This window comes from Podarcis bocagei (genome assembly GCF_964188305.1).
Source record: "Podarcis bocagei genome assembly, chromosome: 9".
Classification (NCBI taxonomy): Eukaryota; Metazoa; Chordata; class Lepidosauria; order Squamata; family Lacertidae; genus Podarcis; species Podarcis bocagei.
In genome coordinates this window covers 9,951,509-9,978,269 of record NC_138134.1, presented here as the reverse complement: position 1 = coordinate 9,978,269, position 26,761 = coordinate 9,951,509, and the positions used below count along the sequence as shown (strand labels likewise).

Here is a 26,761-nt window from a genome sequence, read left to right as displayed (position 1 = left end):
GGTGATCTTCAGGCAGGGATGATTCTAGCTCAGGCATTGAGGCAAAGGAATCATCAACCTCCATATTTTGATTGGACATAAGGTCTGAAACGGGAGTATTGAGTTTATCAACTTCCTCCATGGTAGAATGGTGCTGTTGGTCAGCAGGTGACTGCTGATTCAGATCAGTAGGGGGTAACAAAGTAACAGGTTGAGAGATTATCAAGGTATTTGATGGAGACGCCTTGTGGGACGTGGAGCACCTGCTCTCCTCTCTCATCGGCATAGAGGGGTCCCCTTGCGATAGGAGTCTTTGTTTGAGTAGATCCAATCTATCGAGAATAGCCTGCTGTTCTTCCAAAGGGAGTTTTCCATAGGAGGAGATAAGATTTCTCTCTTCAGGGATATTCCAATCTCCGCTTGCAATTGGATCACTCCTCAGCTTAGCTAGATGGTCACTTGCGGTCGCAGGTGGAACAGGGGGTATCCGGCTAGGTGTTTTTCCCTTTATTATAGGGACAGAGGAAGGAAACAGGCGTTCATTGCCGGTTAGAATGTTGGGAAAAAGAGGTTTAACACTCGTGTCCTTAAAGACTCTTGTTGTTACAATCTCCCAGGGTGCCAGCCGATCTTTTTGTCTTGCAAGAAGATGTGGGATCCTTGCAGACTGGAAGGAGAGCATAAATTTCCTTGGCCAGGGCGTGGCATTTAGGGGTACTACAGATAGAAGATCTATCCGGGAAAAAGGAATATTTAACAAATCACGTAGGTACCCTTTAGCCATCATCAGGTTATTCCACCTAAGTCTGGGGGCGTCACGGGAAAAAATGGATAGACATATTTTATTACGTTGAAAAATCAAGGATTGCTTATTCCTTTGGGGCAGTGGTAGCCTGCATCTTGAGCCCTTAAGGAGAGATTTCTGGTCAAGTTGTCTCTTTAAGGTACTCACAAGCTGCACAGGAGATTGATGCAAATTAGATAGCTCAGTTGAGGAAGGTAGATGAGCTAGAAAGGCCCGTGTAAGTTTATTCAATGACGAAGAAATCTCCTCCAATTCCTTGAAGATGAAGCTTAAAGTCCTGATTACCAGTTGTATTTGATCAGGTACTAATTCATGGGCAGTTTGCCCTAATGCTTCCCGTTTCAGTGACGGAGGTGTAATTAAGGTATCAGGGAGGAGGGTTTCCCTATGGCTTCCATCCCCCGCTGGATCAGCTAGCTTTTCCAACTCTCCTTGATCATGCAGTGGCCAAAAGCGGTTGTATGTTTCGACCGCAGAAACAATTACTTGCTCCGTTTTGCTGTTATTGCTAGTAGATGGTGGGGGAGATTCAAGCTTTGACTGCTTTGCTCTTGGAGGTGAACAACTTTTCTCAGCAGATCTTGGTCGCTTGCCATGACCCATTTGTCGCTGTCTCACTAACTACGAAGGTTCAAAGTAGTGGTAAACGGAGATAAAAGAGATAAAAGAGAACTTATCTTTATGGACGCAACTCCTCTGCTACTCCTCGTCCACTGCTCAACATAGCCCAGTCTTCAAGACGGCGTTACTAATCAGCAGCAGGCTTTCTCAGCAGGGGGTTTGAATATCCTTGTTGTTACGTATATGGCCCCGACAGGCCAACCATAGAAGTAAAACGATTAAAAACTTCCAACAGAGGTAAAATAATTTAAAAGTCAAATAAAAACAGCTATAAAGACGGCTGTAAAAGGCTATAAAAGGCAATAAAAGGTTTGTAATCCGGAGGGTTCACGAAGGAGAAGTTGTTACAGCCGCCATCTTCTTTGGCTCCTCCCGTTGTCTATGTATTTTAATAAAGTTGTGGCCAAAATTATGCCAAAAACCTAAAACAAAAATTCTGGGTGAATTGTGATTTATTTAGGGGGGTAGCTTGGGGACCTCGACATGCAAGTAAAAATGGCTTTTGAGGATAGTTCTGTTTGTGTGTCTGTTGCGTGAGCGCACCCTAATTTTTTACAACAATGGCACCAGCAAGGTTTTTTGGACAGTCTTGGACAGTCGTGCTGCCCCACTCTTCTCCCTCCCTAAACTGCTGGAGGAGGACAAATGTAGCAAGGGAAGGAAAGAGGGAGAGTGGAGGAGGAATGTGGCAGCTGTGTGAGAGAGCGAAAGGGAAAATAAGGGGAGAGAGATTGGGTGGGAGAGAGAGGGAAGGGTGGTGGGTGACTGAGAGATGGGGAGATTAGAAGAGAAGCTAATCAACTAATGCAGCTTTCTGAATTTTAACCGTCACTGTCAAAAGCCAGATAGCAGGGCTTTGAAACTTCTGAAAGACACTCAGAGCTTGGCAGGTCTGCAGGGGGAAGAAGGGGTTATTTGTTGATACTTCATCTAAGGAAGGGAGTAAAAAAACAAAAACCCACCCAAATAGGTTGGAGCCACTATACTCAAGAGTGCAAGAATCCACCACGGGCAGTTGTGGAGCTGTTTAAGGGACAAATTTAAAGAGTCCAGCTTAGAAAAGATTGAAAAGCTGCAGGATACTGGAAGTCTTCAACATATACCACTGATACTGTTCCTCACAGAGACATTTTATTTGTGTCTGTTTGATTAGGACAGCAGCCATCTGTTGTTAGATATTGTGGCATCACAACATGGCAATCTTATCACTACAAGCTGTTATGAACAGCATTAGTGAGCACCCAGCACAAAAGGGCTGTGATGGATGATAAGGCTCATTCTGTTCAGAGGAAATTAGATTTTCCTAGCACTAAGAAGAAACATTATAAAAGGGAAGAAGCGCAAGTGTGAGCCCAACTAGCTGCTTTTCCATCTGTTACGCCAGAGGAAACAAGTATTTATTTTTCTCAAAGTCACAAAGGAATACAATTTTAATAACTGAAAATGTATATATTGGCTCACATAAGCATGTGTGACATTATTCAACTGAAATGCAAAGCAATTTGGATCTAGAAGTATTTATCTTTTCTTTCTTATTATTGTTAGTGAAGCAACATGAAAGATTGCCCTACTGTTCATACGTCTCATTTATATTTTAATGGGTATATTTGTTGCTCAGTTCTTCTTTATTATATTTTCCATATGTATGTACACACACACACACACACACACACACACACACACACACACACACACACCATTCTTCCTCCTAAGGGTGCCAAGGGTGGTGGACAACATAAAAAGCACAGTCAATAATTAAACCACCTAAAAATTACACCACTAACATACACTGACAGAATGGTTGAATCTCAGAGTTTATGACTCGAAACATTCAGGAAAGCAAACAGGTTTCTAATTGGTGTCTGTATATAAGCAGTATGTGGGACTTCCCTGGGGAGGGAGCTCTACAGTTAGGTGCCACCTCTGAGAAGGCCCTGTCTTGGACCACCACGTCATGGGCTATGGCCACTGGCAAGATTAGAGACAAAGCCTTCCCTGCCAATCTCAAAACATGGGCTGGCACTGAGGGAAGCACTTGAAGTATTTGGGATCTGAGCCATTTAAGGCTATCAGTTACTAATACCTTGAATCAAGCCTGCTACTGCAGGCAGCCAATGCAGTGTCACATGATACCAGTCCTATTTTTCTAGAAAAAGAGATGAACTTCCTTTGTTCTCTTAGAATGGCAACGGTGCCCACCTGAGAGGTGCTGGAGCTCTGGCTGAAATGAAGCCCTGCATGATATCATCTAGCTGCTCCATCTAATAATAATAATAAATTTTTATTTATACCCCACCCTCCCTGGCCAGAGCTGGGCTCAAGGGCAGCTAACACCAGTAAAATTACAATAAAAACATAATAGGGGGTGGGGACAATTTAAAATATGGGTTAAAATACAGTTTAAAATGCAGCCTCATTTTAATAGTAACCCATAGATCAAAACCATAAGGGGAGGGAAACATAAGGGTCAGATTGAGTCTAAACCAAAGGCCAGGCGGAACAGCTCTGTCTTGCAGGCCCTGCGGAAAGATGTCAAGTCCCGCAGGGCCCTAGTCTCTTGTGACAGAGCGTTCCACCAAGTTGGGGCCAGTACTGAAAAGGCCCTGGCCCTAGGAGCCGTATTCTGCACAAGCTGCAGCTTCCAGACTATTTTCAAGCATAGCCCCATTATAGTACATTGGAGTAATCAAATCTTAATGGAGAATGGGCAATAAAGAGTGTGACAAATGACCGTGGCTTACCTACACTCTAGTCTTCCATTGGCTCTTCTCATGCCATTAAGCAAAGAGCAGGCCGGGACTAGCATAGTATCTCATGGTATGGAGAGAGTGATTATACAACTTTTTATTTATTTATTATTCATCAAGGGTTTTTTTTTACTCTTTTTATTTTGTCAAAATAATAATCATAGATAAATAAGAATAAAATGTGCACCCCACCACCAAGATCATTCTGTTGTAACTATCCAACCTCCCAAAATTTCAGCACTTCTTCGATGGTTTGACCCCCTTCCGTTTTAACAGTACAAATTCTACAAACACCTTCCATATCTCCTCAAAATCATTTCTCTTGCATATTCCCGTCTTACCTTAATGGCACATGTTAATTGATCATTAATAGCTCTATCCCATGCCACAGCGGGCGGCGCTGTGGGTTAAACCACAGAGCTTAGGGCTTGCCGATCGGAAGGCCGGCGGTTCGAATCCCCACGACAGAGTGAGCTCCCGTTGCTCGGTCCCTGCTCCTGCCAACCTAGCAGTTCGAAAGCACATCAAAGTGCAAGTAGATAAATAGGTACCGCTCTGGCAGGAAGGTAAATGGCATTTTGGCACGCTGCTCTGGTTTGCCAGAAGCGGCTTAGTCATGCTGACCACATGACCCGGAAGCTGTACGCCGGCTCCCTTGGCCAATAAAGCGAGATGAGCGCTGCAACCCCAGTCATCCACGACTGGACCTAATGGTCAAGGGTCCCTTTATATTTACCTTTATACTTCTTTATACCATTCTTCCATTTTATATTCTGCTTGCCCCTTCCACTTTATAGCTATAATAATCCGTACAGCTGTCAAGAAATTTTTGAGCAAGTCCTTCATAGCCTGTGAACTTTTATATGACTTTTTAGATGCAAAAGTTATTTAAAATTGCTCATAGCTGAAGAAACAAAGGTTGCGCCATCCTCCAGCCATGGTTTAGGAACATAAGAAGAAGAAGAAGAGTTTGGATTTGATATCCTGCCTTTCACTCCCTTTAAGGAGTCTCAAAGCGGCTAACATTCTCCTTTCCCTTCCTCTCCCACAACAAACACTCTGTGAGGTGAGTGGGGCTGAGAGACTTCAAAGGTGTGACTGGCCCAAGGTCACCCAGCAGCTGCATGTGGAGGAGCGGAGACGCAAACCCGGTTCCCCAGATTACGAGACTACCGCTCTTAACCACTACACCACAGAAGCTGCCTTATAACAAGTCAGACTATTGAGTTATTTGAGCTTACTATTATCAAGCCAAACTGCAGTGATTCTCCAGGGTTTCAGATGGGGCGCCCTGAAAACTACCTGGATATGCCAAGGATTGAACGTAAGACCTGAATACAAAGCAGGTGTTCTACCACCAAGCTACAGCCTTTCCTTAGGTGAGGAGAATTAAAATACTCTATTGCCTGCCCAGAATGACACAGTATATCACATATATTCCAGCATTGCACACATGAAAACAGAGAGACACTCCTTTACTTACAGCACCCTGATGCTCGCATCAAAGCTTGCTGCCTGAGCAACCCTCCATGACCTCTCCCATAACAGGCACGGTCAGTTCAGTAAGTTTATTGTACTAGCCCAAAACCATGACAAAACCATTCAGCACAGGCAATATAAAATAAAATACAAAATCCCCACTTGAACAAACAGAACACCGTATATTTGCAAGTGAGACTATAAATGGGGAGCCTCCATAACTACATACATACAGTTTATTTCAATTTAGACCTCCAAATCTACTTTACAATTTACTGCTATTTTGTCCAATTCCTTCCTCCTAATCTTTCTTGCTGCCTGTGCAAAAAGGGCCACTTTTTGAGTAACAAAGGCATTAGAGTCGCTCAGCAACCACAGAACCCTCTCTGCCAAGGAGAAGCAGTTTTTCTGAACAAACAAGTGATTTAAGAAAGCATCTTCTGTCCCTGACGAAGGCTATTTTGTGATTTTTTTATTTTTTATTTTTTTGGCCTTCCATACACTGGAACAATCAGGACAACCCAATCTATACAACACATGAATTGATTCTACCTCTGTTTTTTGGTATAGGCATTTGGGAAGTACACTGTCCTCTTATAAAGCCATACTACTTGCCTTGCGTGCCTGAAATCCGCACAAGAACATCGGTATCAGTGGTGGGAGTATGAGAGATTCCCCTGCTGCAATAAACCCTTTTCATATGGGCATAAATGGCCATAGGAACTTGCAGTTTAGAGCAACAGGATGAAATCAGAAGCATAGAACATCTGCATTCCAGCACAGTCTGTGTTATACCTTCCTCCTGGGCCCTGTTCAGAAAGTGGTGGGGGAGGATGAGTGTTCAGACCCCTGGGCCCTCACTTGTGGGGTGCCTCAGGGTTCTGTCCTCTCCCCCAAACTCTTCAACATCTACATGCAGCTGCTGGGTGAGATCATCAGGGGGTTTGGGCTAGGTGTTCATCAATATGTGGATGATACCCGGCTCTACCTCTCTTTCAAATCAGAACCAGTGAAGGCAGTGATGGTCCAGTGTGAGTGCCTGGAGGCAGTTGGAGGATGGATGGTGGCTAACAGATTGAGGTTGAATCCTGACAAGACAGAAGTACTGTTTTGGGGGGACAGGAGGTGGGCAGGTGTGGAGGACTCCCTGGTCCTGAATGGGGTAACTGTGCCCCTGAAGGACCAGGTGTGCAGCCTGGGAGTCATTTTGGACTCGCAGCTGTCCATGGAGGCATAGGTCAATTCTGTGTCCAGGGCAGCTGTCTACCAGCTCCATCTGGTACGCAGGCTGAGACCCTACCTGCCCGCAGACTGTCTTGTCAAAATGGTGCATGCTCTGGTTATCTCTCACTTGGACTACTGCAATGTCCTCTATGTGGGGCTACCTTTGAAGGTGACCCGGAAACTACAACTAATCCAGAATGTGGCAGCTAGACTGGTGACTGGGAGCGGCCTTCAAGACCATTTAACACCGGTCTTGAAAGACCTACATTGGCTCCCAGTACATTTCTGAGCACAATTCAAAGTGTTGGTGCTGACCTTTAAAGCCCTAAATGGCCTCGGTCCAGTATACCTGAAGGAGCGTCTCCACCCCCATCATTCTACCCGGACACTGAGGTCCAGTGTTGTGGGCCTTCTGGCGGTTCTCTCACTGCGAGAAGCCAAGTTACAGGGAACCAGGCAGAGCGCCTTCTTAAGAGTAGCGCCCGCCCTATGGAACGCCCTCCCACCAGATGTCAAAGAGAACAACAACTATCAGACTTTTAGAAGACATCTGAAGGCAGCCCTGTTTAGGGAAGCTTTTAATGTTTGATGGATTACTGTATTTTAATATTTTGATGGAAGCCACCCAGAGTGGTTGGGGAAACCCAGCCAGATGGGTGGGGTATAAATAAATTATATTATTATTATTATTTCCTTGAAAGAAGGTTGAGTGGCTATTGTCATACATAATGGAAAGGGGAAAGGAGCTAGCACGTGGGTGTTAAATTTCTAGCGAAGATGCTCAGAGCTGAGACATTCCTTGGTAAGAGAAAGTCCTCTGATTGGATACAAAGAGTGAGGAAATCAACTTACCGTAGATGAAATTGTTTAAAAACTGTTGTGCAGAAGTGTAGAAGAAGCTAGTTGATCTAAGGAGCCTGTGCTATTAAAGAGATATGTGTTCTGTGTAAAAACCATTCAGTGTGCCGCAGTTGGACCCAAGTGATCTGTAGGGCCAGTGCATGACCATCTTCCACCTAAAGCAGGCCTGTCACTGTTTTGCATGTCACATGCCGATGCACACTGGCCGCCTCTTTATCTTCACCCTCTTTTTGTTTTTGCTGCTGCATTGGCACCACAAGGGACTCCCACCTCGCAATATGTCACTGGCCATTGGGTTATTCCAGAGCAAGGCAGAAAGCAAATACAGTGGTACCTCGGGTCAAGAACTTAATTTGTTCCGGAGGGCCGTTCTTAACCTGAAATATACTTGGAGTCAAGAGTAGATTTCATGCTCTTTATTCAGCTCATAGTGGTGAGGAGGAATGGAAATTCCCACAGAATGCCTGCTTTATATACATCATTTACACAATGGGCCCCACATGACTGACTAATTCCAGGATTCACCTGTAGGCCAATCAGGTTGCGGATTCACTTCCACCTGGAGCTGGATTGGATGGCTCCTGTGGACCAACCAGACTGCTGCGTTCTGGATCCTATTGTTCTCGGACCAATCAGACTGCTGCATTCTGAATCCTGTTGTCCTAGGACCAATCAGACTGCTGCATTTTGGATCCTAATCAACTCAGTACATAACATAACCTGAAACTGTTCTTAACCTAAGGTACCACTCTAGCTAATGGGGCCTCCCAGTTGCCCCCCGCGCAATTTCTGTTCTCATCCTGAAGCAAAGTTCTTAACCTGAGGTAATATTTCTGGGTTAGCAGAGTCTGTAACCTGAAGCGTCTGTAACCCGAGGTACCACTGTATTGATTAAAGTCTAAGAGTCCTGAACTGTCAGACTTTGAGAACCCTTCCTCAAAAAAGGGCTTGGGTGACCCACCACCATAGGAGAGCGTTGTTGAAGACCCATGGCATTCCTAGAAAACTAGACAACAGTCGGTGGGTATGCACATTCGCTGCTCTTCCCAATTTGTCCCTTGAGGCAAGAGTCTCAGTATGGCTTACAGGTGGTCCAGCCATGTACTCTGGTTTCTCTTCAGATCGTATAAATCTTTCACCTTTTACAGCCATGTAGATCTAAGTTGTTCTATCTCCTAAACCATGGGCAATAATCTTGAGCAAGTTGCCATCCATAATTAATCCTTGTCAAGTTAAAGAGTGGGATATAAATATCCAAATATAATTAGTGAAATAAAAGTCCACCTACAGCTAAAGAAGTTAAAAAATGCTAAGGGTACTTTGCAAATTTATTAGCGATTGATAACCATACATTCCTAGTGTTTTACATCAGATTATCACAGTGTCTGCCAACCAGCAGAAAAGACCAGTGATTGCTAGGAGACCTCAGTAACAAATCTACTGGGAGTAATGTAGCAGAGACATTTTTATGATTGGGGTAAAATATAATGTGAACTTTTGATATTGGACTTTCAATTCAGCATAAAAGACACGAGCTTGACATTTGAAATCGTTGGCTCTTTTATTATTTTGGTTATAAATCAAAAGGCTGTGTGACTCCAGGGTGATGCTTTTGGGATGTCTAATCTTCATAAAACACTAAATCGCCCCTCATTTTGGGCATATTCCTATCTTCTCGTAAGTTATTTCACAAACTTTGGTAAAATGCCATCCCTAACGGCCAGCCAAGTGGGATAACACAGTGCTGGCATTGCTGGAAGAGAATTGGCTCAGCTGGAGGTGCAGTTGGGCTGCAAGAAATGCCTGGTGCCTTCATAGGCCCATGCATCTGGGAAGCTGGCAAATAAAGCTGAATAAAGTTGCAACCCTAAACTTTATTTATACAAATTTATACCAATAAGGGTTAAAGCTATGGTTTTCCCAGTAGTGATGTATGGAAGTGAGAGCTGGACCATAAAGAAGGCTGATCGCCGAAGAATTGAGGCTTTTGATTTATGGTGCTGGAGGAGACTCTTGAGAGTCCCATGGACTGCAAGAAGATCAAACCTATCCATTCTGAAGGAAATCAGCCCTGAGTGCTCACTGGAAGGACAGATCCTGAAGCTGAGGCTCCAATACTTTGGCCACCTCATGAGAAGAGAAGACTCCCTGGAAAAGACCCTGATGTTGGGAAAGATGGAGGGCACAAGGAGAAGGGGATGACAGAGGACGAGATGGTTGGATAGTGTTGTCGAAGCTACCAGCATGAGTTTGACCAAATTGTGGGAGGCAGTGGAAGACAGGAGTGCCTGGCGTGCTCTGGTCCATGGGGTCATGAAGAGTCGGACACGACTAAGCGACTAAACAACAACATACCAATAAGGGTATACTACTACTACTACTACTACTACTACTACTACTACTACTACTAATAATAATAATAATAATAATTTAACTCTGGGCGGATCCCAACATAATATTAAAAACACCAAACATTTAAAACTTCCCTAAACAGGGTTGCCTTCAGATGTCTTCTAAAAGTCAGACAGTGGATTCTTTCCTTGACATCTGATGTGAGGGCGTTTCACAGGGCAGGCACCACTCCTGAGAAGGCACTCTGCCTGGTTCCCTATAACCTCACTTCTTGCAGTGAGGGAACCACCAAAAGGCCCTCGGCACTGGACCTCAGTTGGGGTTGGAGACGCTCCTTCAGGTATACTGGGCCGAGGCTGAGATCCTTGCACACAACAGCTGCCTGTGAACCCTCTATTTTGAGCCTAGATATTCTGTGCTGGTCCAAACATAATGTTCACCAACACCACCTATTAGGGTGTAAGGGAAGAGGTGACCTTCTCCCACCAACACCACATGCCAAGAGGTATTTTTAAGAACATAAAAAAGTAAGAACAGCCTTGTTGGATCAGACCAAAGGCCTATCTAGTCCAGCATTCTGTTCCCACAGTGGTTAGAAGAAGCTCACAAGCAGGACATAGGTGCAATAGGACCTGCCTGCACATTGTTTCAAGGCTGTAACTTTTCATGTGTTTATTCAGGGCATCAGCTAGATCATTAGCAAATCAGTTGGTGCACACCAGTTTTAACCAGTGCAAATATTCAAAGTTAAAGCTGCAGCGGTTTATTATTTTTTGCTCATTTGATTCCAATGCACTCCTGAAATGGTATCAGAAAATGTCCTCATGGCAATGGTTCCTGTACCGAGCAAAGATTGGATTAGATGCCCCTTCAAATCTATGATGCCATCATTCTTCTTTAAATTAAGTCTGTTCACAATTGGCTTTTACCTGCACTACTTTAATTGTGAGGATTTGTTAGGCTACCTGTGAAGCCTTCTAAGTTATGTATTTATTTTAAGAGAGGGGCATCTTTTATCTCTATTTTAATCTGGAGTATTTTTTAATTTCCAGAAAGCTAATGAACAGTGTTCATTTCATTAAAACTGACAAGGCAATAAAATGTGACACCATAGATCTGTCTGTTTTGTCACTACTCATAATCTCATCTGTAATTTAAGGCCATCTAAATGTAACCTCCTCGAAGGATGTGTCATGGAAAACGTCTGCCAAGAGTCAGGGCGATATGAAATAAATCTGTCAAAACCCCTGGGTCAGGAACTTTCCACTACGTTATGGATGATAAATTCTAATTAATTCCACGGCCCTCTTTGAAGCCTCCGCTGTGTGTGAATAATACGTGGTAAGGTGTTGATAAAAGGATGACTTCAGAATTGATCTTTGACCTGTTGTTGTAGTCCCTCTGTCAGCATTCTGCTACCTCCTGCACCAAATACTTCATTTCTCAACTTGCTGATATGGTGAGAGGAAGAAACTTTTTTACTTTGCAGTTATGCAAGAGGGACATTTCAAGATTTTGGAAGTAAGAAAAGTTTCTCAGCAAGTCTGAAGGGTTTGGCTTTGTATGGAGTCCATATTAAATTGCAATCAATCGAAACGACCTGTGCCTTTTTAGGCAATTTGCTATTTATATTGCAGAAGAACCATTGCAATGGTTCAATTAAGGGGGAAACCCTTAATTTTAGCATGTTGTATTAAAGACTTTCCATGTTCATTCAAGCTCTAAAATGCCTGAAAAGTGCAGTTGGGGTGCCAGACACAGGAGTTGTTGTTTACTCGTTTAGCCGTGTCCGACTCTTCGTGACCCCATCGACCAGAGCACGCCAGGCACTCCTGTCTTCCACTGCCTCCCGCAGTTTGGTCAAACTCATGCTGGTAGCTTCGAGAACACTGTCCAACCATCTCGTCCTCTGTCATCCCCTTCTCCTTGTGCCCTCCATCTTTCCCAACATCAGGGTCTTTTCCAGGGAGTCTTCTCTTCTCATGAGGTGTCCAAAGTATTGAAGCCTCAGCTTCACGATCTGTCCTTCCAGTGAGCACTCAGGGCTGATTTCCTTCAGAATGGAGAGGTTTGATCTTCTTGCAGTCCATGGGACTCTCAAGAGTCTCTTCCAACACCATAATTCAAAAGCATCCATTCTTCAGCGATCAGCCTTCTTTATGGTCCAGCTCTCACTTCCATACATCACTACTGGGAAAACCAAGGCTTTAACTATACGGACCTTTGTTGGCAAGGCGATGTCTCTGCTTTTTAAGATGCTGTCTAGGTTTGTCATTGCTTATCTCCCAGGAAGCAGACGTCTTTTGATTTCGTGGCTGCTGTCACCATCTGCAGTGATCATGGAGCCCAAGAAAGTAAAATCTCTCACTGCCTCCATTTCTTTTCCTTCTATTTGCCAGGAGGTGATGGGTGTAAGGTAGTTCATATATTTAACAACAACACATAGTGCCACAACAACAACAACAACAACAACAACAACAACAACAACAACAACATATCCTTCCTCAATGTTCTTGACATAGTGCCACACCAGAGCAATTGGGGAGGATTTAAAATGATGTGGTATGGGAATTGGACAGTTGGACTTCCTCTCTCTACCTGAGTGCTGTTAATTCTGGTGTGATCCATTCCTTGGCAGATGCTGCTTTGGTAAAATTAAGCCAAAGGAGGTAGCTTCTTTGAGAATTAGTACTGTTTAGTTTCCAAGGATCTGCTTAGGTTGAGGCAGCTGAGTTCTTTTCCCCAAGTAAACTCTTGATGTGGGCAGAGGAGGAAGAACTACAGAGGAACTGACTCTACTTTGTTGTTTGGGTGAATTAGACTGGTGGTTAAATCCTATACATCAGAGGTCCCCCCCTTTCTAGTTTTTATAGGTTTTTCGATATATACACCCTTTATGAAATATTTTCCATTTTTTTCCTGCCTCCCTCCCCTGGACTTCCCTCATACTTCCACTTTGTTTTACTTTCAATTTATTCATCCTGCGTATTATTTCCCCAATTAATTCCTAATACATTTACATCTATTTTTTATTATTATATACAGTGGTGCCCCGCAAGATGAATGCCTCGCAAGACGGAAAACCCGCTAGACGAAAGGGTTTTCCGTTTTTGAGCTGCTTCGCAAGACAAATTTCCCTATGGGCTTGCTTTGCAAGACGAAAATGTCTTGCGAGTGTTCCGTTTTGTTTGTTTTTTGCTTCCCCCCCCCGCTTTTTCTAAGCCACTAAGCCGCTAATAGCCTTTTAGCTGCTAATACGCTAAGCCTTTAATAGCTGCTAAACCGCTAATAGCGCTAAACCGCTAAGCCGCTAATAGGGTTGCTTCGCAAGACGAAAAAACCGCTAGACGAAGAGACTCGCGGAACGGATTAATTTCGTCTTGCGAGGCACCACTGTACATTTGTGAATGTTTAATCAAACCCCGCCAATGAGTCCAACTCTTCATGTTGTCTCTTCATATACATTGTAAATGGTTCCCATTCTCTTTTAAAGTCTTTGTTCTCCCTTTCATGTAATTTATCTGTTAATTTTGCTAATTCTGCATATTCAATGAGTTTCTCTTGCCATTGTTCTTTTGTTTGGGGTTTCTTCTGTCTTCCAAGCTTGTGCTAGTAACATTCTTGCCGCTGTTGTTGCATACATAAATAATTTCCAGTTGTCCTTTCACCCTTTTTGAGTCCATGACTCCCTTGACCAACTACGTTCTTTCTGTAGGCATTCACAAGATAAAAATTACTTACAAATTTCACATTTCCCAAAACTATGTGAACTGAAACAGTTATCCTTCGAAATTTGTGCTTATCTGAATTTTGCAATCAGTTCTCCAGCCAAGTAATGTACACAAAATTCAGTGTTAAGTGGCTAAAAGTGAACATTAATTAACAGTAACACCTACAACAACCCATTATATTAGGGAGAATTGTTTCTGTAAAAATATGTACAGTAGGAGAAAATCACAAAAAAATGGTGATGGATTTTCATGAGGACTTCTGTTAAAAAAAATATCTACAAGCTGATGTAGAAATGTAGAGAACTGAATTTAAGGTTAAAGAAGATGAAAAAGTGAGAGAAATCAAAACTGACATATTTGCGTATTACTACCTATCCCTGATCTGATAACTGAATGACGATTCATTTGATTATGGGCATGTTTGTCATATAACAGCTGCCCCTCCATCAAGTAAATAAATAAAAAATACTTAACTAAATGACCAATTCCATCACAGATGGCTCGGTTCTGCCCCCACAACATAAACCCTGACCCTGCAACATAAATCTTGGCTATGCCCATGGTTCCTAGACTAGCGGTTACCCTCACAGAAATGCAAAATAAAAATAAGTAGCATCCAAGTGAAAAGATAGGACTTTATTGAAATAAAGGGCATGGGGCAGCCTCAAAAATGAGGAGGAGGCTACAAGAAACCACATCCAAAGCAATGTTGTTTTTATACTCTTCCAGATGACACATGCCATTTCTATTCACCAAGGAATCGCAGCAATCTTAATTGTTGCAACCCAAAGTCATCTTCCTGAACCAAATCTTTTAGCTCATCATGTTATTATGTGATCGCATACAACTATTTTACAGTGTCTTTCTTTATTAAGACTTTGACTAATTTTCCTATTCATTAAATGTCACCCAATAATATCCAATATTAATCACAATTGCCATGCATAGCCGATTCTCTTTTCATGCATACATCGGCCGCCATAGAGTCTAAATATTCTTTTCAGTTTTCTGGAATGTACATTCACTGTGTATAGTACCTAAAAGCAGCTAGCTCTGTACAATGAAAGCTGGGCAGGCACAGGCCTTTTCAGTTTAGCTAGGCCATAGGTTCAAAACAAATGGAATCATGAAAATGACATAGTTTTATGAAATTATTATTTTCACCAACTGAAAAGAGGGGCAGCCTTAAAGCACCCCAGATTTCATAAGGCTGTAGAAGAAAGAGGCAACCTTCTACAAACGAGAGAATTCAGACTTGAAACTTGCTGGAAATATGTGAAGTATTGACCAATTTTCATGCACAAAAATGTTCATATCAAAAATCGCTTCCTTGCCCTCACTGCTTCAATCATCAGTAGCTATTTTATAATGCTTATCCAATTCACAGGAGACACAATGATTCCAAAGGAAGTTTTCTACTTGGTCCAGTATTCTTTTGCAGATGTGGTCTAAGACAGTGTTTCCCAAACGTTTTTGGGCAACGGCACACCTGTGTACTAAAAAAAAATCTCGCGGCACACCACCATTAAAGCCCCGCCCCGTGACGTCAGCGCGCAGCGTCACGCCGGGAGGGACGCACAAAAGTGAACGTTTTTTCCCTCGGCAGCTCCTCTCAGCTGCGCTCAATCCGCCTCCGCGCAGGCTGAGGGAGGGAGGGAGGGGCGCGTGTGACCCGTCTCTGCTGGGAGACCAAACCCAGCGAGACAGAGTCACGCGGAGGCGCCCAGGCAGCGCTGCCGGCTGCGAGGAGGAGCGCCAGGCAGCAGCAGGAGGCGCGGCCTCTCCTCGCCGCCCCCGCCCCGCCTCTCGCCGCCCGACTCGCCCGCCTCCCTCCAGGCATCTCGCGGCACACCAGCCGGTGTCTCACGGCACACTCGTGTGCCGGGGAACACCGGTTGGGAAACACTGGTCTAAGATGCCATAATTCAAAGCAGTGGCATAGAAGGAGAAAGGGACTGTAAATTATGTCTGTTCAAATGCTTTTACTGAGCAAACAAATGGAAAGGATGAATTGGAAGAGGGCAAAGGGTGCAGAAGGAAAAAAGACAGTTGTGTGTGGAACCGAGAGATGCGTTTTGCCCTGAAATAAAAGAACTAACCGCTACTACTTTGATTACTCATTGGTCTCATAATTCATGTTACATCATCCTTTTCTCCTGCACTGTTGAATGAAACAGTGTCCTTGATCGTTTGATAGAAACAACATAAAATATGAAAAACGACCACCAGTTTAAACTATTATTCTAAACTGGAGGCATGAAAATAGAATAGCTAAGATTTTGGATTGACTCACTGTTCTCACAAGATAAATGTGCTCCTTTTGCTTTTATATTTGTTCCGCCTTCAACTCTCAAAGTTTCTCTATTTTCTGGTGTTTTGCTTCTGCTAGCACAAGGCAATTCATGAGAATGCATGGGTGCCACCAAAATCACCACTCGCCTTCTCTTGCTTAGCAATATCTAGTAAAACATTCTCCATACTGTGACTCTGCAAATATCCCTTCTTTCAGCTGTAAAAGGGTTGTAAGGTTAAATGGTGTTTGGTTCCGGATGCAGCAAAGTTTTATAGGCAAGACAGATTTGTATTCTGACAAAAGGTAATTATGGATTTTAGAAACATAACTGACCGAAAGGCTAGTTTTAGGAGTTCTTCCTTTATGCTATCTTTCCTCAAATAAAGTTTTGTCAGTGTGTGATCAAAGGAAACCTTTGATTTTCTTATGTAACAGCTTCTGCAACAGCAACTGCTACAATGTCTTCTTAGTGCTAAGGATGGTGACAATTTTTGCAATAATCGAGCTTCTACTCCAGCTGCAACCTGTTCACAAGCTTGTGAGCCAATCAGGTTTCACGTGAGTGCTGACAATATTTAATGGTACAACATTCTTCAGCTGTGAAAAAATAACTAACTGATTGACAACTTATCGAACCAGGCCATTATAATTGTGCAACCCATTTCTGTGTGCTGCTGAAATGTGTATTCCCTTGAACTCTGTCTAATTGAGGTGATGACAATTGTTGTCGTTTAGTCGTTTAGTCGTGTCCGACTCTTCGTGACCCCATGGACCAGAGCAAGTCAGGCACTCCTGTCTTCCACTGCCTCCCGCAGTTTGGTCAAACTCATGCTGGTAGCTTCAAGAACACTGTCCAACCATCTCGTCCTCTGTCGTCCCCTTCTCCTTGCGCCCTCCATCTTTCCCAACATCAGGGTCTTGTCCAGGGAGTCTTCTCTTCTCATGGGGTGGCCAAAGTATTGGAGCCTCAGCTTCAGGATCTGTGCTTCCAGTGAGCACTCAGGGCTGATTTCCTTCAGAATGGATAGGTTTGATCTTCTTGCAGTCCATGGGACTCTCAAGAGTCTCCTCCAGCACCATAATTCAAAAGCATCAATTCTTCGGCGATCAGCCTTCTTTATGGTCCAGCTCTCACTTCTATACATCACTACTGGGAAAACCATAGCTTTAGTTATACAGACCTTTGTTGGCAAGGTGATGTCTCTGCTTTTTAAGAACAATAGCCATTAACATTTATTGTTGCATTTCTCATCCTGTTTCCTACTATCATTGTGGGGAAGGGAGATGGAAATCCTATCAATTTAAAGGGTTATTCACCTGCCAAAACAATGTTGCTTAAATATATTGGCCTGAGGGGAAACTATCAAGGCCAGACCAGAGGAGGGGGATGTAAGTTGGATGTAAGGGGGGAAAGAGGTGAGAGCACATTACTATAATGATTAAAGTAAACTACAGATATGAAAAAATATACAAACTAGTGACACAATGTGACATTAGTCAGTGTCACCTGCCCCCCCCCCATTCAGGGCCAACAACACAACTGAGGATCAAGTGACAAGCAAACTTTTTAAAATATTAAATAAAACAAAAACAAAAACCTAACTTACCGTCCCACCCTTGCCATCACTTTCTTTCGGTTTCTCATCATTATTCAAAGAACACTAGTGAGTCATATTCAAATGATTTAGAGAAGCTGTCACGGTTTCTGATATGATCCTGGAATGTCCCACTTTTCCTTAGGATGTCCCTGTTTTCAGTGGAAAAATGTTGGAGGGTATGGAGTTATCTGACCCCTAAGCTGTCTGAAGGAAATCCTGTACAGTCATACCTCGGGTTGAATATGCTTCATGTTGAGAGCGTTCGAGTTGCGCTCCGTGGCAACCCGGAAGTAACGGAGTGTATTGCTTCCAGGTTTCACCGCTTGCACATGCGCAGACGCTCAAAATGACATCTCGTGCATGCGCAGAAGCGGTAAAAGCGACGTGTGAGTAGAATGTGTCCTTTTATTTAAATAATCTCTGGGTTATTTGTGGGCCATAGGAATTCGTTCATTTCCCCACCCCCACCCCGAAAAAATATAGTCCGGCCCACCACAAGGTCTGAGGGACAGTGGACCAGCCCCCTGCTGAAAAAGTTTGCTGACCCCTGGAATAGGGCATCCCTATTTTCATCAGAGAAATATTGGAGGGTGTGCGGAACTAAGTTCTGGTGAGTTCTGGCTGAAAAAAAGCCCTGCATGCCACAATTAGGATTTGAAAAAAGCCTCCCATTAACTGCACTGGAAAGTTTTTTTTTTCAGAAGCAGTAGGAGGGGCCAGGAGCATGACAGCAGCAAGGAAGATCACTTTAGATATATGTGTATTCACAAGCACCGTGTAGGCATGTGTCATAGCGGTTGGAAACCCATGGCAAACTCTGGAGGTCTGCCTTGCTCCATAAATTTACAGTAACAGTTCCCACTTCCTTCTCATTCTTCATGGTAGTCATCTCCCATGTTTCAGTCATGGTCATTTTATGTTTATAGCAACTGAACTGATCAATTAAGACTTACCCTGCACATGAAAACTCCAACAAGAATTGTCATTATAAGCATGCAGTGATGCAGGAAAACCCCCAGAGTAGGCTCATATCAAGGAAAGGGAAAAGTACCAGCTGGTTATCACAGTTCCTGTGTGAATGACGTGTGCTAAAGTTTGATGCGAACTCAGCAGTAGAGCTTAAAACATCATGGGGGACAACAAAGTGGATTTTTTGTTTTATATTTGAATCACAATGCAATTAAAGCAATTACAGAGGTGTCTGTCAATATTTTGTCACTTAATCTTTTTTAAAAAACACCCAGACATCTGGCTCTCTGCAGAGATGAGTTAATAACAGTATTTGCATTTCCTTATTTATTGTGCTGCGATGATCCACTTATAAAAAGAGATAATTTGTACAAAAGCCTCTGGGGCATGGTATAAATGCAAAGAGGTGGATATTTTGTTGTCCTCCATGTTTCTCGACTGGGAATTTTTGCCTGCTTGCTCCCTGTGCTACCTTCCTCAATATGCAAATGTTTGATGTACAGCATGCAAGTTTATTTTAAAGAGATTTTAACAGCCCTGATCATGTATCTTCTAGGTTTCCTCTACACCCAGAGCAGTACCAAACACAGCATTAAAGAGCGACTTATGAAGCTCTTGCCTTGTTCAACTGCCAAAACAACATCTCCTGATATTCAAAGCAAGTTTTTTTTTTCCTTTTCCCATTTCGTGGTTAGATTTGCATGCATCATCAGGTATATTTTAAAAATGATTTTACTAACTTTGTTTAAATCAACAACAACCTCTTGATTTAACCTTCTGCTGGATATCTGTTTTACAACCTTGGAGTGTTTGAGAAGATACCATTTCAAAGACTGAATTAACTTGATGGATTCTGTAGTTATGGGCCTCCATGACTTTCACGAAGCTGGCAGATGGTTGGAGAAGTAGGTTATGAACTGTGTTTTGGGGAAGGCTTGAAAACTTACCAGGTTTCCTCTGATGAGGAGAACCATAATAGTGGCTAAAGTCATCTTGACCACACTGCTACCAAGCTTCTCTACAATTGCAGCAGTAAATAAAAAGTGTTTAGCTCCTAGCAGGATGGAAATGCAGTGGTACCTTGGTTCTCAAATGCCTTGATAATCGAACAACTTGGAACCCAAAAGCTGCAAACCCAGAATTAAGTGTTCTGGTTTGCGAACTTTTTTCAGAAGCCAAACATGCCCCATTTTGAGCGTTACGCTGAGGTCTGTCTGTTTTTGCTATTTATTTTGCGTTTTTGTTTTTGCGACTTTTTTGTTTGTTTTTACGACTGTGTGGAACCCAGTTCAGCTACTGGTTGATTGATTGTGTGACTGCAGTACCTTGTTTATTGCTTTCATTTTATGGATCAGTGGTCTCATTAGATAGTAAAATTCATGTTGAATTGCTGTTTTAGGGGTTGTTTGTAAAAGTCTGGGACGGACTGATCCATTTTGCATTACTTTCTACGGGAAACTGCGCCTTGGTTTTGGAACGCTTTGGGTTTGGAACGGACTTCCGGAACGGATTAAGTTTGAGAATCAAGGTACCACTGTAAAGAGTTATTGGGGAGCCACCATAGATTTTTAAAATGCCTCTTTTCAGGGCCCATGAGGCAGTTGCCTCTGGCAGGCTGGGGAAACTGGGAGAGGTGACAGATCTGTACCTCAAGTAGCCACTACCAAACCATTCTACATTGTAAATCTTATATTAATAATCCAAAAATTGAGAGAACAAGGTACAAGATCTACTACAGAAGCCACAAACAGAAAACTCATTCAAATTGTGTCCAAAAGGAAAATTCAGTCTTTAAAGTTCCTTTAGCCAGGCTACTGTAGATATCAACAAAGGTAAGTTTGAGCAAATGAAGTGTCGGCGATGTTGCGCTCAAGGGTTAGATATCAATGAAGATAAGTTTGTTTCGCCCATGAAGTGTCTCAAGCTTCTTCAGTAAATTCTCTTTCACGGTTTTGATATATTTATAAACATGCAAGTCCATATGTTACATTCCTTCTTGGCTTAAGCTACAATATTTAATTTCTTTCTTCAGGAATTTTTTTCCTCAAGATTTTGGTGTATTTACATACATTCAACTTCATATGCTAAGTTCTTTCTTGACTTAAGCATTTATTCATTTACTAAGCGAAACAGGTGACAAAGGCTGGCACCCTGTCTAGCTCTCATGTGTAACATTTTCCTTTTGGACACAATTTGAATGCGTTTTCTGTTTGTGGCTTCTGTAGTAGATCTTGCACCTCGAAGTAGAAGGGCGGCAAGTGGGGGCACCATTTTCTGTTTTGCCTCGAGCAGCAAAACGTCGTGGACCAGCCCTGCCTCTTGTGCATTGTCACAAACTGTGCCTCAGAAAGTAATGGCATGTGCAAGAGGGCTGCATCAGTGGACTTTAATGGGAAGATTCATATTGGAGGAGAAAGTCCCACAAGTACCTTGGTCCAGAGCTGTAAAAGGCTTAGAACCAGCACCATAAATTGTGCTTGGCAACGAAGGGGCAGCCTGTGCAATAATGAGGTCGCATGATCCCAGCACTTGGCCTCAGTGGTGGAGTAACCCTCTCCAGCACCTGGGGCGGGATGCCGAGGGGCGGGGCAAACCGCCCGGTGACACGTGTGCCCGGTGACCATACGGAGTGCACATGTGCGGCCATGCATGCGCACTCCGTACGGGATGCCACACATGCACACTCCATATGGACTGCCACTCGAACTTGCCATCCATACAGTTGTCCATACGGAATGTGCATGTGCAGTGTCCCTTATGGACTGCGCACGCGTGGCAGCCCATATATTCAACGCAAGAGCGGCAGCCCATACGGACGTCTGTATGGATGCCGCGCAAATGGCGCCCATACTGGCTGTGTGCACCCTCGGCTGCTCTACAGCTGGAGGGAGGTAGGGGCCATCTTGTCACCCCCTGAGTGGCCCCCAGGGCAACCCGCCCCTCTGCCCCCACTTCATCCCCCCCCCCCCGCTTTGCCTCAGTCAGAATTTTAGCAGTGGGATTCTGCACCAGTTGAAATCTCAGGGGTGGGCTTTCAAGGGCAGCCCCACCGAGAGCACGTTATGGTAATCTAGCTGTGATATAACTAATTCATGCATCACCATAGCCAGGTCTGAGCGTGCCAGAAAGAGGAGTGAAAGCTTAGTAAATGAGGCTGTCTGATTGAAGTAATACAGTGGTGCCCTGCAAGACGAATGCCTCGCAAGACGGAAAACTCGCTAGACGAAAGAGTTTTCCGTTTTGGCGGTGCTTCACAAAACGAATTCCCTATGGGCTTGCTTCGCAAGATGACAATGTCTTGCGAGTTCCTGCTGGTTTTTCCCTCCCCCCCTTTTTCTAAGCCGCTAAGCCGCTTATCAGCTGATCCGATAAGCCGATAAGCCGCTAAAAGCCGCTAATAGCGCTAATCCGCTAATCCTTCAATGGGCTTGCTTCGCAAGACGAAAAAACCGCTAGACGAAGAGAATCACAGAACGGATTCTTTTCGTCTTGTGAGGCACCACTGTAGTGTAAATATGGCTCTTCACTCCAGGGTCAAGTTGTCTTTGGTTTATTCTGGGGATGTGGGGTAAATACTTCACCATCACACTTTAGATTAGACCAAGTAGGACCTGTGAGAAAATAGTTGTGGCATGGGATGTTCCTATTCTGGAATTCTTCCAGGACACTCTGCTTCGCTCTACTTCTGATTTTCATGTTTCCCCTTCTCAACAGCCAGGGTTCTGTGGATTCTGAGCATGCACAGTCCTCATCACGCTGCCCCCCATTTAAATGTTTACCTTAAATTCTTTTCGGTGTGTGGAATGTGAGTTTGTGTGATTTTGCATATGGTAGCATTTTCCCAAGCCTGTGGATAATTCCTTCATGCGCATTGGTGGTGCTGTTTTGGCTACAGAATGCTGCAGCGAGGCTCCTCATGGGGTCCCTGCCATGGGAGCATATTCACCCAGTGCTTTACCAGTTGCACTGGCTCCCGGTGGAATATCAGGTCAGGTTTAAGGTGCTTTGTGGCTTAGGGTCCCGGGCCCTAAGGAAGTCAGACTATCCTGCACCGGGTCCGGGGCCTTCTCAGTGATGGCTCCGACCTGGTGGAATGCTCTGTCCCATGAGACCAGGGCCCTGCAGGATTTAACTTCCTTCCGCAGGGCCTGTAAGACAGAGCTCTTCCGCCTGGCTTTCAATTTGAACTTAGCCTGATCTTTTTATTCCCCTTCCTTCCCTCCCTCTCCCCTTTTTATGAAGATTGCCCGCTCTGGGATCCCACAGCTAATTCTCCCCTGGTCTCCTCGCTGGCCCAAATAGGACTAATTTAGCCAGCTAGCCCTGGTGATCATCTAATGTTTATTGGATGGATTTCCCCCCTAAATTGATTTTTGAATTCTGAATTTATTGTTATTCATGTTTTATACTGTATTTTATGCTGTTTTTGTTGCATCAATTAAGTGTTTTAAATTTGTTGTTAGCTGCCCTGAGCCCGGTTTTCTGAACTGGAAAGGGCAGGAAATAAATAAAAAAATATTATTATTATTATTATTATTATTATTATTATTATTATTATTATTATTACATTTAGAGAATGAGTTCACCATTAGGATTTACTGTAGTCTTGAGATAGCCCAGAGCAAAGATGTTGGCTCTCCAATCATAACTCTCCAAAGGAGCAACATACGTGTAGAACAAACAGCTCCTGTTGTGATCAGTGAGAATAATGTTTGTAGCAGTAGATAATGGGCAGATGTGCACCAAACATTTAAAACACATTCAAAGCACATATAAAACAAATGCTTTTCCCAACGAATCCTGGGGACTGTGGTCTTCCCCTCACAGAGCTACAGCTCTTGGCACCCTTAACAAACTACAATTCTCAGGATTCGCTGGGGGAAGTGCTAGGGTTTAAATGTGTGTTGGATGTGCTTCAAATGTATTGAAGGAATGGCTTTCCCATTCTAAAATCTGACTGTGCAGTCAGTCTGAAACGGGCCCCAAAATCCTCATTTATCCTTCTCCAAGGGTGCATTAGCTAAAAACCATTAACTTGAGCACTTGAGCAAATGCATAACAAGAACACAGCTGTATAAACAAAGCTCTCTCCTTTATCAGTCCATAACGCCTAATGAATGGCCTTGCCAGTTCCAAAGTGGAGCAGGGATGACACATCTGGATCTTATCTTACATCCTGACCACAATGACGCACAGACCTTTTCAGCCCACCGGGAACGGCGCCAGGAGTACTCTTAGAGTTGGTGACCTTCTTACCCCAAGATAAGGAATACACGAACAGGAACACCCTTTTATGGTTTTATGGTTAAGAGTACAGGAGCAGGAACATCTATGATGTCAACTATGATGTCAATAAGCTTACGTGGCTGGATTCCTGGGGAAGGGGGGAGAGGGTATATCCTGGAGGATATATATATACTGCATGGAATCTCTCATTTCTTTGGACTTGCTATGAACTGACCATGCAAGTGCCTTCTGCTATTCGGAGAGCAGAAGAAACTCTTTCTCTGAATCAACCTCGGTGTCATTTGACTTCCTTTCTCCCTCCTGGGAGCAACACAGACCCCACCAGTCGGTAAAGTCTAAGAAGGCTACAGTATGGTGTGGGTCTGCTTCATAATAATGGGGGTGCCCATTACCCAGTTTTAGTCTTCTCCCATTTTCTCAGGGGGTTAGTTCTTAAACTGTTCTGGGAAAATGATCCTAGTCTACAATGTTCATATTTTATGATGCTATTGAAAGAATCCATAAAGAAGGCTGATCGCCGAAGAATTGATGTTTTTGAATTCTGGTGCTGGAGGAGACTCTTGAGAGTCCCATGGACTGCAAGAAGATCAAACCTCTCCATTCTGAAGGAAATCAGCCCTGAGTGCTCACTGGAAGGACAGATCCTGAAGCTGAGGCTCCAATACTTTGGCCACCTCATGAGAAGAAAAGACTCCCTGGAAAAGACCCTGATGTTGGGAAAGATGGAGGGCACAAGGAGAAGGGAACAACAGAGGATGTGATGGTTGGACAGTGTTCTCAAAGCTACCAGCATGAGTTTGACCAAACTGTGGGAGGCAGTGGAAGACAGGAGTGCCTGGCATGCTCTGGTCCATGGGGTCATGAAGAGTCGGACACGACTAAATGACTAAATAACAACAACATTGGAAGAATATATATTATAAACAGACTGATCCTGCTTCTCCAAACTTTAGGAACTGGACCTTGAAAGAATGACAGCGATTTAGATTTGCATAGTAGCATTTAGAACTCTCTTCTTCTGAGGAAAAGAATTTGCAGGGACCAATTTGCCATTTTGTTGGATGCAAATTGGAAACCCACTTAATCAGTTCTTTCTGGAACCAATTTTTAAGTTACAAATTAGTGGAGCATAAACTTGTCTGTTTAAAAAATGGATTACCTGTGACATTGAGCTTGCATGGCAGGTTCTAGCAAATTTTCACAGGCTGTTTATCATGACTTGAAAATTGGAGCTTGGAGCCTCTTGAATACTGAACAGCGGAGCTTGCTCCTTCCTTTGTAATCAGAAAAGGGAGATTTAATTTTCAAATGCAAATGAGAAATATTTGAATTGTGCATATTCTACAAAGCCTTTAATTTTTAATTTAGAACATCTTAATATTCACTGTGCTGTGCATAATAATTATTTAAATATAGAGATGCATATTAATGTATTTACTGAAATTTGCAGCCCACAAATGACTTGCACTCCAGTCCTAACACCTTAGATTCTCTGCATGAATTACATCTAATATCCAGATGGTAGCTTCGTATGTGATCTTTTCTTAGTTAAAAGTTATTGGGCGGAATCTGAATTGGTATCACAGTACATGTGGAGAGAAGTTTTAATCCTCATTCCCTAGCTATGCCCCAATGAAACTTTTTAAAAATAGGGCCTTTAAAAAAAAAATCAGAGAGAAAGAGAAGTTTCTCTTTTTTGGTGAGGTGGGACAGGGTTCAGCTGGGGAGGGAAGTATGAAACCTCCCAACCCCACACATTGCTAGCCCAAACTAGATCATGTCCTCTGCACTTTCTTTTGAGTAAGACGTAAACCCATACTTAGCTGCAGGCTACACATTAAGTGTAATGTGTAGTTTGACCTCAGAGAATAAGAGCCAGTGTATATACATCATTTAGTGAACCTGCTCCTGGTGCGTACCATGTACATACCAGGGGTGACAGGTAAAAGTGCTGTCCTATGAAACAACCTCCTGGTACTCAGGAAGCTAGCACATGGGGAAGACGGCTAAGATAGAACCTTCTATCTGACATGCCAACTCTCTCTATGTGGAGATTTTTAAATATGAGGGATGTGATCCCCCCCACTTGCAATCTGAAATGGGACAGCCCAGGAGCATTTTTTACTATGTGATTGTGCATTATATGCAGATTAGCTCTCAGTCGCTGAAATCATCAGGCCTAAGCTTGTCTTAACTCAACACTTGATTGTGGTCCCTTGGATATAAGCTCCATTGACCTGTGTGGCGGGACTCCCTTGCACGTATATATATATTTGATTAGGTAAAGGTAAAGGTAAAGGGACCCCTGACCATTAGGTCCAGTTGTGGCCGACTCTGGGGTTGCCGCACTCATCTTGCTTTATTGGCCGAGGGAGCCGGCGTACAGCTTCCGGGTCATGTGGCCAGCATGACTAAGCCGCTTCTGGCGAACCAGAGCAGCGCACGGTAACACCCTTTACCTTCCCACCCGAGCAGTACCTATTTATCTACTTGCACTTGACGTGCTTTCAAACTGCTAGGTGGGCAGGAGCAGGGACCGAGCAACAGGAGCTCACCCCGTTGCGGGGATTCGAACCACCAACCTTCAGATCGGCAAGTCCTAGGCTCTGTGGTTTAACCCACAGTGCCGCCCACATCCCTTATTTGATTAGGACTGAAGCTTAATTGCGCAGTGGAAACGAAGGAGCTTCGTAAATGTTCATGAGATGAGTGGGCTAGATCTGGAGGAAGCCACTTGCAAAACACAGCCTCGTTTGTCAATGCTTAAGTAGCGGGGAGAAACAGAAGTTCCAGGCTTCTGCAGTCGCTGCAGATTGGGGTCAATTAAACTTTCATGGAAAAGTGGAAACGAGTAT

General features: G+C 43.6%; 1 protein-coding gene across 12 annotated transcripts in view; it reads left to right on the top strand.

The window, feature by feature from the left end:
- Positions 1-26,761, top strand: part of KCNIP4 (potassium voltage-gated channel interacting protein 4) — a 437,188-nt gene that overhangs the window by 363,922 nt on the left and 46,505 nt on the right. The window contains exon 2 of one of the 12 annotated variants that reach the window (XM_081207936.1): positions 19,216-19,317. The exons of the other annotated variants lie outside the window; for them this stretch is intronic. Within the exon in view, the coding sequence (XP_081064062.1) occupies positions 19,216-19,317 (102 nt within the window). The remainder of the gene's footprint in view (positions 1-19,215; positions 19,318-26,761) is intronic. 12 annotated transcript variants of the gene reach the window in all.